Here is a 15,024-nt window from a genome sequence, read left to right on the forward strand (position 1 = left end):
TTTATTACCGAACTGCTGGCCTGTGGCAAAGATGATCCATGGCCGGAGAGAAGGGAGAGAGAGAGAGAGAGAGCGACCCCCACCCAGCCCTGCTTTATTTAGGGCAGGGGTAAGGGGTGTGGCCAGGTGGATTAGGAGGTGACCTCAGGGAAAGGGGAGGTAACTGCCTCCAGGTCTGCTGGTTACCCAGGTAACTGGGTGGAGAATTAATGAGGTGGGGGCACCTGCATGGAGCCCTCAGGGAGAGGACCTAACAGAATCATCATTAGACTCGGTTGTTCAGGGGATAGTGATAAGAAAAAAATATGAACACGTTCAGTTCAGGTGCACTTTTTTCTTCAAATACATTGTATCCAACATGGCTGAATGTACAGTAGAAAGAGTCACACATCTGTTCTGAACCTGGGGTCTAGAGCACCTGGCCTTCCCCAGGTGCAGACCAAAGGGCAAGAGGGGAGAGGGGCACTAGGAAGCCCGCACACCTAGAGAGATAAAAATTGTGCCTGGCCAGGACCTGGGCTCATACACAAGCTGTGATGGTTAGAATTCCAGGTAACTTGAGAGCCCAGCACTTGGAAGCAGAACTTAAGGGCATTCTGTGGGATTTTACTCCCACTACATATGCTTTCTCAGAACAGGATGTGTCGGCCTTCCCAGGGCAGGAAGCAGGAAGAGTGCACTTCCTCCTCTCTCTCCAACACAAACTGCTTCCCTCCTTCCATGCTCTGGGGTCAGGGCTAGAGACCACCTTTTCTCTGTTTCTCGGTGCTCCCAGAGTGAGCTGTTTCCTGGTGACAAGGGAGCCGGCCTCTGTGAGAACAGCCTGGCTTTTCCCTCTGCTTCTCCTCCTACCTCATCAAAACCATTGGCATCTATAAATCATCTACAAATCACACAAAGGAACACAACCTGGCCACAATTTATCTCCAAGGCTTAGCCTCCACAGCCTCAGAAGGGCAGCCTCTTCTGACATCTGCCAGTGCTGGGCACAGGCCAGCTTGGGTGTGATTTCTGAATCTGATCTCACCTTGACACAGACCTCCTAGTGTCCCTCTCCCATTTTTCACAGGGCCTGCATGTGGTGAAGGCCAGGTACTCCAGACCCAGGCTCAGAACTAACCATGGGCCTCCGTGTCATCATGGAGACAGAAGGGCATGAGGGTACATGGGGTGAGGGAAGGCTCATGCCTGGTTTGAGGCCAAGAGCCCTCTCCCCAGTAGCCTGGCCCACCCAGCCAAGGGGCTGGGCATAGCAATCCACCTTCTCAAAAGGCCAATTCCTACATCTTTGATAAATTTCCTACTATACCAAGGCATGCATGTCCTGTGAATTTGGTGTGGGAGTGGGGATGCTGAAAAGCAGAAATGAAAAAGTAAGAAACCATTGCCCTTCCACACCCATAATCCAGAGCTCAGCTTGCGGAGCCTCGTGGCTCTATCCTGTCCTAGCAGACATCCTAGCTTCCGAGATCAGACGAGATCGGGTGTGTTCAGGGTGGTATGGCCATAGACCTAGCAGACATCCTAAATGTGTGAGCTTAGATGTGCCCCATGAAAGGGATAGATCACCCCCTCCCTGTCCCATCTAGCAGAAACAAGTGTGTTTACATGACCTAAAAAACTCACAGGCAAACTGAAAAAAAAACAACAACAACAACAACCATACTTAGGGTTCAGATTTAGAGGCCTGAGATAAACAGGCCTGGGGCTATGTTATGGTGAATGTTTCTGTCAAGTTGGCAAGGATATCAGGCCTTGCTGTTTGACCATGCACCTCTAGAGATGGTGTCAATTTGACTCAGTACTTGAATCTACTCTAGCAGTATATTGAGCTTAATCCTATGGGTGGGCCTTATGTAATCAGTTGAAGGCCTATGTGCAAAGACTGAGGTTTTCCTAAAGAAGAAATAATCTCCCTGAAGACTGCCACATAGGAGCCCTGGCTCCCATCCTATGTCTTGCCTGCTTGTCTTGCTCTGCAGTCTTTGCAAGATGGCAACCTCAGTTCTAATTCATACTTCAACTTGCCCTGTGGACTTCAATCCCCATGATTGCATGAGCCGAGTTCTTAAATAAATGTATCTAATTATCAGCTGTTATCTATTTGTTTGTCTATCATTGACCTAGTATCTGTTTATCATCTATCTATCTTTCCATCTATCATCTATGTATCTAGCTACCATGTCTTTATCATGTAACTAACTACCTACACATCAACTGTCTACCTACCTATCGATCTATCTATTGGTAGAGCTACCAATCTATCCATCTAGACATATCCTGTACTTGTTCTGTTTCTCTGGGGACCCCTAACTGGCAGAAGGTGGCAAAATCAACATATCAGGGTGCTCTGAGATCCCCGAAGAGGGGCTATGGCAGGCAGAGGTCAGAGAAAAGCAGAGCCATATGATTCAGCTGCCTCTGTTCATGAAGCAACCTCATCCACGCCTGACCACCTGTGACACACTTACTCCGGATGAGCTGCCTCACAGGCTACAAGGACCCTGGTGGGCTTAGAGTGGGGAGGGGCAGTGGGACCTGTGCCAGACAGAGGCCAGGCCGGCCTCCAGGAGGAGGCGCTCTCCTTCTCTGGGGTGGATTACAGGTCTCCATGTGGGGGTCTGCACGGGCAATGGAGAAGCAGCTGAGACATGACCAGAGGTGACCGTGAGAACATATAAACACCATGTCCTCCCCTGGGAGGCAGGATGACTTGCTCACAGCCATGCAAACTAAACCCCAAAGGACAGAGGTTATCGCATGCTGAGAATATGGGCAGGGAGGCCTGGTGTGCAGTGGGGCAGGGCCCCCCTCTGCAGGAACCACAGCTTGGCTTGAGCAGGCAGGACACCTGGCTGAGGTGGGCAGGGCACTGGCAGTCCTGCTCCGGCTGGCCTTTGGTCCTCGGTCAGTTCCTTGTTCATGACCTTGTGGGTCCTGGGAAAGTGGGAGAGGTGAACTGAGAGGCCCTGGCTGTAACCACTGTAACTTTCATGTCTCCTTATTTGTACATTTTTTGGGGGGGGGTGTTTTGTTTTGTTTTGTTTTGTTTTGTTTTGGCCAGTCCTGGGCCTTGGGCTCAGGGCCTGAGCACTGTCCCTGGCTTCCTTTTGCTCAAGGTTAGCACTCTGCCACTTGAGCCACAGCGCCACTTCTGGCCGTTTTTTATATATGTGGTGCTGGGGAATCGAACCCAGGGCCTCATGTATACGAGGCAAGCTCTCTTGCCACTAGGCCATATCCCCAGCCCTGGGGGGTGTTTTTTTAATGTTCTTCTGGGGCAGGGCCTGGGCCCTGTCCCACAGCTTCTTTTGCTCAGGCTAACATTCTACAACTTGAGCCACAGCTCCACTTCTGGACTGTTTGTGGTGTTTCCTTGGAGACAAGAGTCTCATGGACTTTCCTGCCCAGGCTGCCTTTGAACTGTAATCCTCAGATCTCAGCCTCCTGAGTACAGACATGAGCCACCAGCACCCAGCCTCGTTTGTACTTTTAAGGGCTTTGTCATGGTCCAGAGCGCTGAGGCCCAGGCAGAAGAGTAGATCCAAGTGCCTCCCCTTCCCCCCCACCCCCACCGCCCCGGTCACAGACAGGGCTAAGGGAACAAAGCAGGCTGGACCACAGATAACCAGAGCAAGGCCAAGGGGGAACCAAGGACCCTGGGCAAGGAAACTCGGGGAACCAGCCTCTCAGCCCCATCCATGGCAGCAACTCTTATCCCATTTGGCAGATGAGAAATTTGAGGCTGAGGCTAAAACCCAGTTTTCCAGAGGTTCCTGGCTGGTAAGTCCTGCAGCAGGCATGGAATCCTCCCTCCCTATATAGGCCTGGGGCCAAAGGAATCAGGCAGAAGACAAACCTCCCAGGCTGTCGGCCTCATTCCTCATTTCCTGATGGTCTTGTTGGCCACCAGGACAGCCACTAAAGGTATAGGATGTGATTATGATGACGATGATGATTATGATGAGGAGGAGACGAAGGATGCAAGGGGGATATGCAAGAATGTTTCATGGAGACATCCCCACATATACATAAAATGCATCCCGAGCCTGGTGCTGGGGGCTCACACCTGTAAGCCTAGCTACTCAAGAGGTTGAGATCTGATTGCAATCCAAAGCCAGTCCAGGCAGGATGATGCTTCAGTTGACAGTGGACTGCTGAAGGCTGAATCACTCATCGACACCATAGCTCTACAGAGGTCCACAGAGGATGAAGTCACCTAGGGAGGCACCCTGTGGTTACAAGACCCATGTGGTACTGGGTTGTCACATAGGCGCTACCTCAATCCTCACCAGGGGCCTCCGCTGAGGTCTTCTTATAGTTGCGGGGGTGGGGGGGAGGGAAAGGGTGCAGGGAGCACTAGAGCATGGCAGGGTGGCCTATAGCAGGAACCCACAGGGGTCCCCAGAGGGGTCCCAGAGGCACTGCACAGGCCATACCCCCAGGGCCCAGGGGCAACTTGTCCTAGGATCTCCTCCAGGCTTCTGCCCAGTAGGAGGGACACTATGGGGAAGAGGTGGGGGGGGGGCAGCTGGGAAACCACAGAGGTGACAGGTGAACCCAGGCCTGATGCCACTCAGCACCAGAGCCTGAACCAAGCCGGAAATACAAGTCCCGCAGCTGTTCTTGGCATAAAGTTCAAGGATCCTTTGTGAGCAGGTAGAGCTCTGCCAGAACTGACTCAGCCTCTGTTATCGGAGAGATGACTTGTTTTTTTACAGAGATGAACGCCAACAGAATCTCACAGAACCCATGCTTGGTTCTGCCCTCCCTGAACCAGGGTTTTAGAGGGAGAGAGGCAGGCAGGCAGGGAGGGAGGGAGAAAGAGAACAACATATTCTATGGAAACCAGGAGAAGAAATTAACAGGAAGCAAAATTGATTCCCATCCTTTCCACAAAGCTATAGAATTGTGTTGCAAACGCAGACTACAGCCAGGCACCAATGGCTTTCACCTGTGATCCTAGAGATCTGAGAAGTGAGGTTCAAATTCAGCCAAGGCAGAAAAGTCCATGAGACTCTTACCTCTCATTAACCAGCAAAAAGCTAGAAGTGAATGTGTGGCACCAGCCTTGAACAAAAAAGCCAAGTGAAACCATGAGGCCCTGAAGTCAAGCCCCAGTACCAGCACCAAAAAGACAATGAAATAAAGCAGACGGCAGTCTGGCTAATTTGGTGAGGCCCCAGCTAAGAACACAGCATCACATACCTGTGGACATTTGGCCACAGGTCAGGCAGGGTGAGGGTGTTGCCTCTCCTTGACTCAACACCTCACTGGCTACAGCACAGGAGAACAGATGTCAATGTGGCAGCCATGTAGGCCAGGCCAGGCCAGAGCAGGCCAGGGGTTCAGGCTTCTGTTGACCCTCCCCTGGTCCTCTTCTACTCAAGGACATGACAACCCAAATGTCCCCAAGTCCTCCAACTCTTAAAAGTCACTCTTTCTTTTCATAGCCACATAAAATAGCCCAAGGCAAATGTACAGAAGTCTGGAGTCTCCTCAGCACTGTAGCTTCCTAGACATGGAGATGGAGAGCCTAACCATTTCCTGCACAGCTTCTACCCTGAGTTTTGCACCTGCTCACTTCCTGATCCCTTAGGCAATAAGTGTCAGAAATGTACCCTGAACTGGTCTGGGGGAGGCAGAGGCATGCTGGGAAAACACCCTGGATGGAAGCAGCACTGGCTTCCTGTCTGAGGAAAGCCCACCCCAGGCCACTGCTCCTAGGCCCCTGCCTCCAGGCCTCTCTTCTCTGCCCCACTGTGTGGAGGCCCATACACCCCCATGTGGAGGCTCACAGCTTGCCCTGCCTGAGGGCTTACTGCTTACCCTATGCACCTCACACACAGCCGATAAACTACCATCTCTGGTTCTCCACAAGAAAGAAACAAGGTCTCTCTGTGGAGCACAGTTTAGGAGCACCACACAGGTCCCTGGGTGATTTCAGAAGAGCTGCTCACTTCTCTACCAGCTACCCATGGTCAGTGGTCTGGGCCCTCATTCACTCATCTGTGCTGGACCATTGCACAATGGCCCTTTGCCCTTTGCCTCCTCTCAAGGCTGGAGGAGAGCATATGGGATGGTGTCTCAGGAGGTGGAACCATCTTAGATATTATGTTGGCTCTGGCCCACAAGGAACCAAGTATACAGCAGACACACAGTGTCTGCATAGCAAATCATGGAAGGAGACAGTTTCACAAGAAGAAAGGCTCTACCTAACCCTCCTCATGAACATGACCCCTGACCCCTCCTCATGGGCGTGATCCCTCCATGGACATGACTCTCTCCATGCCTGAACCCCACATTCAAGCCACTGTGTGTTGGAAAGCAGACACATCACACATGACATGATTAGAGAACATTCAAGCAATGAGAGATGAGATTTGGGATGGGCTGTGAGATTTCAGGGAAGAGGGAAAGGAGGCAGTGCAGTGGAGCAAAGGCCTCCTGGAGGAAGGGGGTACAGGAGAAGCACTGAAGGACAAGAAAATATCCTGGGCAGCTGGCAGGATGAGTATCCAGCTTGAGTGCTCTATCTCCGCTACCTCCCCAGCCCCCTGCCCCCCAGGACACAGCTCAGGCTCAGGCTACTTAACCACATTCCCTGAATGCTTTTCCCAGATCCGGGCCCCAGGACTACTACTAAGCATTAAACCCCAGCCTGGCCCTGGGTCAGGAGCTCCAACCCAGGTCTGGAGTCTGCTCTGTGGCTCCGGGAAGGCAGATGCCTGTCCCCTCTCCCACAAGAAAGCATGGAAAGGAGACATGTGTCCCCACCCCACAGGAAAGCAGTGTGCAAACAGCATCTGATGCTGGGACCCCCAGGCCACCTCCATTTCCTCCTGAGAACCTGCCCAGTCCCCACGTGGCTGCAATTTGCTGCCACTGCTTTGGGGTTTGGTTTTGTTTGTTTGGTGTTGTTTTTTTAAGCATTTTATTTTTAGATAATTTCAAATACATAGAAAAAATAGGAAATGATTCAAACCCTATCTATAGACTTTATCCAGATCTATCAATGATGTATTTCCACACCATGCTGTGTCACACTGTATCACATATGGTGTGATGACATACTACAGTGCATGACCTCAAACCACATGCCATATCACATGACATCATACCACATCACATAGCATCACACCCATGCACAGCCCTCCATGGCCTCCTCGCCTGACCTGGGCCTGTGTGATCTCCCAGCTGCTTTGGGAGGTGCTGATGGGAGGGGAAGATCCACTCTGCTTTCCACCAGGATCACAGCTGGAGACCCCTCCTTTTCTCCTGTTCACCCTGAGGGTCAGGGTCACCCTAACAGGCAGTGCTGGTGGGAGGAGGAAGGTGAGGGCCCCTGTTCTGTGGGAGGAGGGAAATTGTCCACTGGCTGCCCAGCTACTGCCCAGCACTGGCTATAAATAGCCTAGAGGGCGGGCAGTGGGCGTGTCATTGCTGCCCTAGGAGAGGCAGAGCATGCCCCCCCCATCCCCAGGAACCCAGGGGCCTCACCTCAGCCTCTGAGTCAGTGAGGTTGGGCAGGCTCTGCTTTGCTGGGCAGCAGTTCTGGTCCCCAGACCCTAGCCACAGCTAGATGTGTCCATGGGACTGCCAGGCTCTCTCCATGTACCTCAGCTGCTGTTCTGCCTGCTCCCTCTGCTCCAAGTAAGTGTGAGAAGGTGTTGGGGGCGGGGGGAAGCAGAACCTAGAGTTCTCCTGACTCAGGCTCAGCAATCAGTTGCATCCTATGTCAGAATGGGGGTCTCCTGCCTGGGTGAGGAGTGGCAATGAGACCCTAATGCCAGCTAGGATGGGACAGGGAAAAAAATGGAGATCAGCAGAGAGGTGCAGGTAACACTTTAGTTCCACAAAACTAAAAAATCCCCACAATATCCATCCTCTCCCCTCTCCCCCGGCCCCCTGCACCTCCCCATCAGACCATCAGAGAGCCTCCTCCTCCCTCTGCCACCCACGCCTGTGCCAGGCAGATCCCAGTGCCAAAGGAGCTACCACACAAAGATTCTGGGTATATAGGTTGTATTCATGAAGCGGTTTGTTAGATGGTAACTCCTTTGCACAATTTACTTAAAGACAATAAAGTGAAAAAGATTCTGGGTTCCCTCCTTTGAGTTGGGGTCTGCTGTAGAGTTGAGATGAAGGTCAGGAAGAAAAGAAAGAAAGAAAGAAAGAAAGAAAGAAAGAAAGAAAGAAAGAAAGAAAGAAAGAAAGAAAGAAAGAAAGAAAGAAAGAAAGAAAGAAAGAAAGAAAGAAAGAAAGAAGAAAGAAAGAAAGAGAAAGAAAGAAAGAAAGAGAAAGGAAGGAAGGAAGGAAGGAAGGAAGGAAGGAAGGAAGGAAGGAAGGAAGGGAAAGAGAGAGGGGGGAAGGAGGGAGGGATGGAGGGAGGGAGGGAGGGAGGAAGGGAGGGAGGGAGGGAGGGAGGAAGGAAGGGAAGGGGGAGAGGGAGGGAGGGAGAGGGAGGGGGAGAGGGAGGGAGGGAGGGAGGGACTTGCTAAAGGTGGGTGAGTTCTGGAGGAGTCCCAGAAACAGATGTGGGAGGATTCTACCTCCAAGGGAAACTGAGGGTCAGAGTGCAAGAAGCTCTGTCTTAAGACACCTTTCCCCCAAAAGACTGCCAGTAAGACCATCCCAAGGACGGAGAGGAGCCAGGAGGCTCCACGGTACAGGCCAGAGCCAGGTTGGACGTCAGGACATCAGCCCTGTACTGATGTCACAAGCCACTTTTGGGGACTGTCTTGTGCTTCAGTGTCTCTCCCTGTGGAAAGCACTGTTCTCAACAGTAGCTCCACAGATACACAGTGAACACCTGCAATCTCAGCAAAGTGGCCTTGCCACCTCATGTGTGCTGAGCATAGTCAACACAGCCTTCATTTCCCCACTGGTAAATGGAGAGTGAGATGATGCTTCCTGGGGTGGTGGTCATGAGAAGTAGTGGAGACAAAATGAGAAAGGCCCTGGCACTGAACTTTTATGATGTCAGCCTTGGGGGAAACACCAGCCGCAGTGCATCAGCAGTGAAGACAGGCCTCTACCCTACACTCAGACCAAGGCCAGGAGGTGTGGGCACTATGCCCAGGTGGTGCGGGCCCCAGAGGGAAGAGGGCCTCAGGCTGCCAGGTCCTCTGTGGCCCTGAGGACAGCATCCAGGGTGGGTGGAGGTGGTAGTGTGTTCACTGCCTACCCCCAAACATGCTGGCTTGGAGCTCATTCTCAAGACTGGTGCCTTTCACAAGGGTCTGGGAGGTCTGAGGTAAGGGAGCCCTTAGGCTGTCCCCATGGGGGCTGTGCTTCTAGCCTACCAAGGGGATTTGGGCTCCCAGTTACTGCTCTAAGGCCCATCCAGGCAGAGGCACAGGAGAAATGAGCTGCATTCTGAGACCTGAGACCTAGTGACCTCAGAGGTGACCCTGGCTCTCAGCTTTTCTGAGGGTCAGTCCAGGCCCAGGCCCTGCCCTGGCTTTCCTGACTGAGACAGAGAGGCTAGATCCTAGCCCAGACCAGCTGGGGGCAAACACACCTGGTCTTTTTTACCTCTCCCTCCCTCAGCCTTCAAAGTAATAGGATTTATTCCTGGGTCCTTGGCCAACTATTCTAAGATTTCTGCTCCCTGGGAAAGGAGAACCTGAGAGATGAGCAGGGAGGGGGAGAGAGGCACACCAGGAGGACCTGGCGCTATCTCTTTTCCAATCCACATTTGACAAAGGACTGTGCAGGGTGGGAAGAACCCAGTGCCTTCTGCCCTCCTGCAGTTCTGGCTCATACAGACCTTTGGCAGAAAGGATGGTAAAGAATCATGTGTATTTATAGACCATAAATTGGGCCTAAGAAGAAAAGTGCAAAGGTGTGAGATGGCCTGACAGGAGTGGGGTGGGATGTGGCACCCAAGTCTACAGGGTAGAGTTTGGGGCTCGGGGGGAGCTGGGGGAGGCTGAGGGGGGCAGGCCAGAGGACCCAACTGCAGACATCAGGGTTGGAGTTGGGTAAGATCTGAAATGCGCTCCAAGGGTGAGGGATATCTCAGGGAAGGGCCTGGTCTGACCAGCAGGGGAAGGGAGAGACCCCAGAATCAGCCACACCCCATAAGCCAGGAGGGAAACATGGAGCCTGGGCCGAGAAAAAAAAGGACAGAAAACAGTCACAACAGTTGAAATGCTCAAAACACAAAACTTACCTTGTTTAACTCCACCTTTGAGCTACAGATGTTCATCCTGGAAAGTCAGGGCAAACACCCCAAATCAGGAAGACTAGGGAAAGCTTTTGCTTCCAAGCATTTCAGAGAGGGCTACTCAGCCGCCCACACCCAGCCCTTTGGTGCCATTTGTCTGCCCCTACCAGCCCCGGCTCAGACAGGCCTCCCCAAATCCTGTCTTCCAATGGGGTCATCTGTGCAAGGCTGGCTCCACAAAGAGGAAGTGCAGGCCTCAGGAGGCTGAGCCCTCCCAGCCTGCCCAGCTCTCCCCGGAGACCTCGCTGCCCGCCCCCCACATAGCCCCCCCTCACCTTCCCCAACACACTCAGGCAGGCACAGGCTCCAGCCCATTTTTCAGAAGCTAATTTATCTAATGACTTTTGCCAGTTCAGCTCCCTCCTGAGTGTTTTCTAACCTAATCAGCTAATTTTGTCTGGTTTTGCCATTTTGTCAGTGTTTAAGGTTTTTGTTTTTTTTTTAAGCCATTTGTCTGAGGGCACTGCCTGCCTTGTTCTGTGTTCCTTGCAAGTCTTGGGTCTGCAGAGCCTTACAGAGGGCAGATGAATCTGTATCCGCTCTGCTGTCATTTTCTGCTGCATCTAATTGTAAACATTTTAAGGAGTCTTCAGCCAATTTGTCTAAAATCACTTTGTTGAAAATTCTAACTTTTTTTTTAAGATGATGCCATTTTAGCTCTACTGGGGTGGGGGAGGAAAGATTGTTCTGGCAGTTGCCTGACAGGGCCTGGCACTGCTTGCCATGCGTCTCTGGTTCAGAACTTCCCAGCAACTCAAGATGAGACCATTCTTCCCCAATGGGCCCCAGAGAAGCTGGGGTGATGCCCTGGGTCACTGGGGGGAGCCAGGAGTCCAACCAGGCCACTGACTCTAAGGTCTCTTTCCTAAATAAAAACTTTGATTTTAATATCAGGCTATTTTTAGGACATCCAAACAATTTCCAGAACAAATCAGAAGGGTGGCTGTTAGGCAAAAAGGATGGCTAATGAGTTGATAATTAAAGATGTCATAGAAGAAATGACCTGTTCTAGATCTGGCCAGCTCTCCCCTCAGTTCTGGGCCCAAGAACTCCCTCCCTCAGCCCTCTCCCCCTCTCCCCTGCCCCCTACACTTCTGTGTGCCAGGTCAGGTGAGCAACCGGCAGTGGACAGTGGGTGAGGGGCTTTCAGAGAAAAGATCAGGCCTTGGAGATGCTGGGTGGGGGAGGGGACCCTAGGACTGGAGGAAGGGAGGCTTCCTAGAGGAGACCCCTGCTGAAGCAAAGGCACTGGAAAGGCCACAAGAGGCTGCCCAGGCCTTGGGATCTCACTCAAGGTCTCTAACCTATAAGTAAGAACTGTCCCCAGGCAGGAAGCTGGCCCAGTGCCTGGACTCTAAAAACTGCCCATTTTCTTCTCTTGGTGTCTGTCCTCACCCTCATTTCAGTGAGGCTCAGCCCCTGACTGTCTCTTCTGTGTAGGGAACAAGACAATGATCCCCTTCCTCCCTCTTCCCTTTCCTTCATCCTCCTTCCCCCTCCTCCCTCCTCCTTTCTCCCCTCCCTTCCTCTCTTCCTTCTCCCCAATTCTCTCCTCCCCTTCCCCCTTCCCTTCCCTTTCCTCTCCCCATCCCCCTCTCGCCTCCCTTCTCCTCATCCCTCCTCTTTCTTTCCTTTCCTCTCCTACCTCATGCCCCATTCTTTCTTCTCCCTATCTTCTGTCCTCTCCTCTTTCTCTATTCAGCTCCTGCCCTCTTCCCTTCCTTCCCTCCCTTTTTTCCCTTTCTCACTAACCCCCTCTCTGGCTCCTCCCCTCCTTCTTGGCATCCTTCCCTCTCCTTTTCCCCTTCCTACTTTTCTTTCCTTACTCCTCACCATCTTCCCTCCTCTCCCTCCTTCTCTGACAGCCCCCCTGCACCCTGTTTCATGGATGACTGAAAACAGATCTGGAGAGGAGCTGCCCCTGCCCTTCCCTGCCCTTGGGCAGTAGAGGAAGGAGCCAGAGAGATTTTTCCTCAGTCCAGGCTGGGCCAGGACCTGAGCTCCCACAAATCTCCACACCTAGATCAGGGGCTAAATATAGGTTGACACTTGTTTGCTAGGCCCAGGAGGGACACTAGTCTGGCCAGACCCCCTGGCTCCTGTGAGCTGGCACCTGCCGGGCCTCCCTGGCCTCTGGGGTGCAGGCAGTGTCTGGATAGGACCCACATGGAGGAGGAGCAGCTTTCATGGTGGTTCTGCCCTGCTGCCTCCTCCCCAGCCAGGGCCTCCTGCCCTCCTCTTCCCAGCACATACAGCCAGAAGCAGAACCTGGACCTTCACAGCAGCCCAACTCAAAGAAAAACTCAGAGGGAAGGAAACCTGGGCAGCAGGAAGAGCCCAGGACTCATGGCCCAGCACTAGGACTGAAGAGTGACTGCCTGGCTGAGGGGACTGTGAGCTCACCCCACCCCCCCCCCGAGTCACCCAGCAAACCTTTGATGAGCACTTGCTGTGTGCCAGGCCCTGCACTGGGAATGTGGACATACATGTAGCTACTGAAGCAGGGTGAGGATGAGGGGCAGCTCTCAGCCAATCTGTGCAGAAGTCTAGAAACTCCTGGGCTAAAGGGAAGGCTGGCCAACGAAAAGCATTGCTGTGAACACACTGTGTGGCCTCCAGTTCCTAGTGGGCACTACCAGCCCTACAACCCAGTTCCTCTGTCTGTGCAGAGACAGTGAAAACCATAGGTGGAGGTTCAGCCCAACAGACCTGCTCCTACCTGGTACTGATTTCAGGTCCAGTGGGCTCCTACCTGGGCACCAATTTCGGGTCCAATGGGCTACCCCACTTCTGACAGGACAGCTATACATCAGAGGCTGTCAGACCTGTCATTCAGTCAATACTTGGCTACAGCAGCTCACAGAAAAGTCCACTGACACCTGCCCGTGTTTTTATGAAGATGAAGGGACACCCTGGGATGCCAGGGAGGAGACAAGTGTGGCCAGGGCTCCTCTGACTCCACCCCCAAGTGTAGACAGGCCTCCTCTGGCTGCCCCTCCCCCCATCTCTCAGTCCAATCCTGCTAACTCAGGCTCCAGGCCTTTTCCTTCCCCAGGTGAGGTGGAAAGTTCCAGGCTTCTTTTCTACCTTCTATCTTCTGCCAAGGGGAGATTTTTTTTTTTTCTGTATCCCGTGGGGCTGAAGTCCAGTCCTCACTTCCCTGGTGTGGGACCTGAGTGCTACCCACATGCAGCTCCCCTTGCCCCACCTCCCTAGCCCTCTGCCTGCAGGGCCCCGTCCTGCCCCACCTCTTACCTGTGGTATAGCAGGAGGGAGGCTGTGACTAGGAATCAATGCATTGTTGTATGTAAAGCATTTAGTTCATGCTAAATTCTGTGTCTACAAAAAAAATTCCCCTCACTGCCCACCTCCCTTCCCATAACAGCACTCCAAACCAGGTACCACTATCCCCAGCAGGCCCCTACCTGGAAGTCTTTACTCTCTGGGCTCCTGCTTCAGGTTGCTCTCTCCCCTTCTGAACCTTCCCTTTTAGGAAAATGAGTCATAAGGACACTAAAATAAAGAAAGAGCAGAAAGAGAACTCAACAGCCTGGCTCAATTCTAATGGGAAGTTGAAGAGGGACGCCATGCTAACCTGAGGAGAGTCAGAAGATGTGGAGAGGAGCAATGAGGACAGGAGTAGAGGGGCTTAAGTGTGGCTCAGGTGGGGGCAGGATGCAAGGTACCTAGAGAGTTGCAAGTGGTTTGGGGACTTGCCTTGAGAGTTTGTGGTAATGGCATGAGGTGCCTGACACCTGAGGGGTTAGATTAAGATTCTAGGCTGGAGAATTTCAGGAAGGTCCCCTGGAGGGGATGGGTAGTCAGTGGGCCAAGCCATGGGAGCAACATTGAGTTATGAGAGCAAAGGACATTCCCATCACTCCTGACCTGCCAATCTCCCCAGCACTGTGTAGAACCCTCTGTGTCCTTACTACACACAGCCCAGGGTTGAGCTAGCAAGGGAGGCAGAGGTGGCCACCATTTTGAGGGCCCAGTGTCCAGGGGAGTGTGTGCTTAAAGAGCCAATGACTAAGACTCAGAGTAGTTAAGTAGTTTGCCAAGGCTACACAGCTAGGAAGATACATCCAGATGCCTAAACACTGGAATGTTTCCTCAGGCCTCCTCTGAGAGCTCAGCTCACAAGCCTGGCAGTGGCACAGCCCATGCTGGGCCCTGTCTGCCTCGGCCCACCAGACCGGATCTGCAGGCCATACTTCCTGTCACTTATCTCCACTACCCAAAGATAGACTCCCACATGATGGATTTCACCAAGGCCAATCCACCCAGCCAGCCTCCTTGGAGAGAGAGGATCTCTGGCCCAGTCTGCCTTTGGATGAGTAGAGGAGGAGTTAGAGGAAATGGAGCCAAGGTCTGGGAGCTGTTCCAGAGTCCACTTGTCTACTCCCCCATTCCTGAGGCCCAATCAGTGTTCCTGTCAGCACAATGCCCTGCACCCACACCCACAGTATGCAGTGCTAGGCAAAATGTCCTGCATTGCCTGAGGCCATAGTGTCTGAGGCCATAGTGTCTGAGACCTGGGTGTCCATGGGGCCTTAGCGCAGGAACTAGAGTAACCACAAAGAAGCTGGAGACCACCTGGATAGTGGAGCCACAGTGTTAATTCAAGGGGCTCTTAGAGAAGATTCTGGCACCCAGGTGCCCAGTCTGTGCCACCTGAGGGACCACTGTCTACAGGACCAGCCGTTGGGCTGGCGCAGCCTCTGACTGCACACAGGTGGTGAGGATGGACTCCGTGTCTAATCTGCCCCAGGCTCCCAGGAGCATGGAGGGCA

General features: G+C 52.8%; 1 protein-coding gene across 1 annotated transcript in view; it reads left to right on the plus strand.

Moving 5' to 3' along the window:
* Nucleotides 1-7,516: 7,516 nt before the first annotated feature.
* Nucleotides 7,517-15,024, plus strand: part of Crhr2 (corticotropin releasing hormone receptor 2) — a 36,635-nt gene continuing 29,127 nt past the window's right edge. The window contains exon 1 of the mRNA XM_048337799.1: nucleotides 7,517-7,653. Within this exon, the coding sequence (XP_048193756.1) occupies nucleotides 7,591-7,653 (63 nt within the window). The 5' untranslated portion in view covers nucleotides 7,517-7,590. The remainder of the gene's footprint in view (nucleotides 7,654-15,024) is intronic.

Source organism: Perognathus longimembris, chromosome 2 (assembly GCF_023159225.1).
Source record: "Perognathus longimembris pacificus isolate PPM17 chromosome 2, ASM2315922v1, whole genome shotgun sequence".
NCBI classification, from domain to species: domain Eukaryota; kingdom Metazoa; phylum Chordata; class Mammalia; order Rodentia; family Heteromyidae; genus Perognathus; species Perognathus longimembris.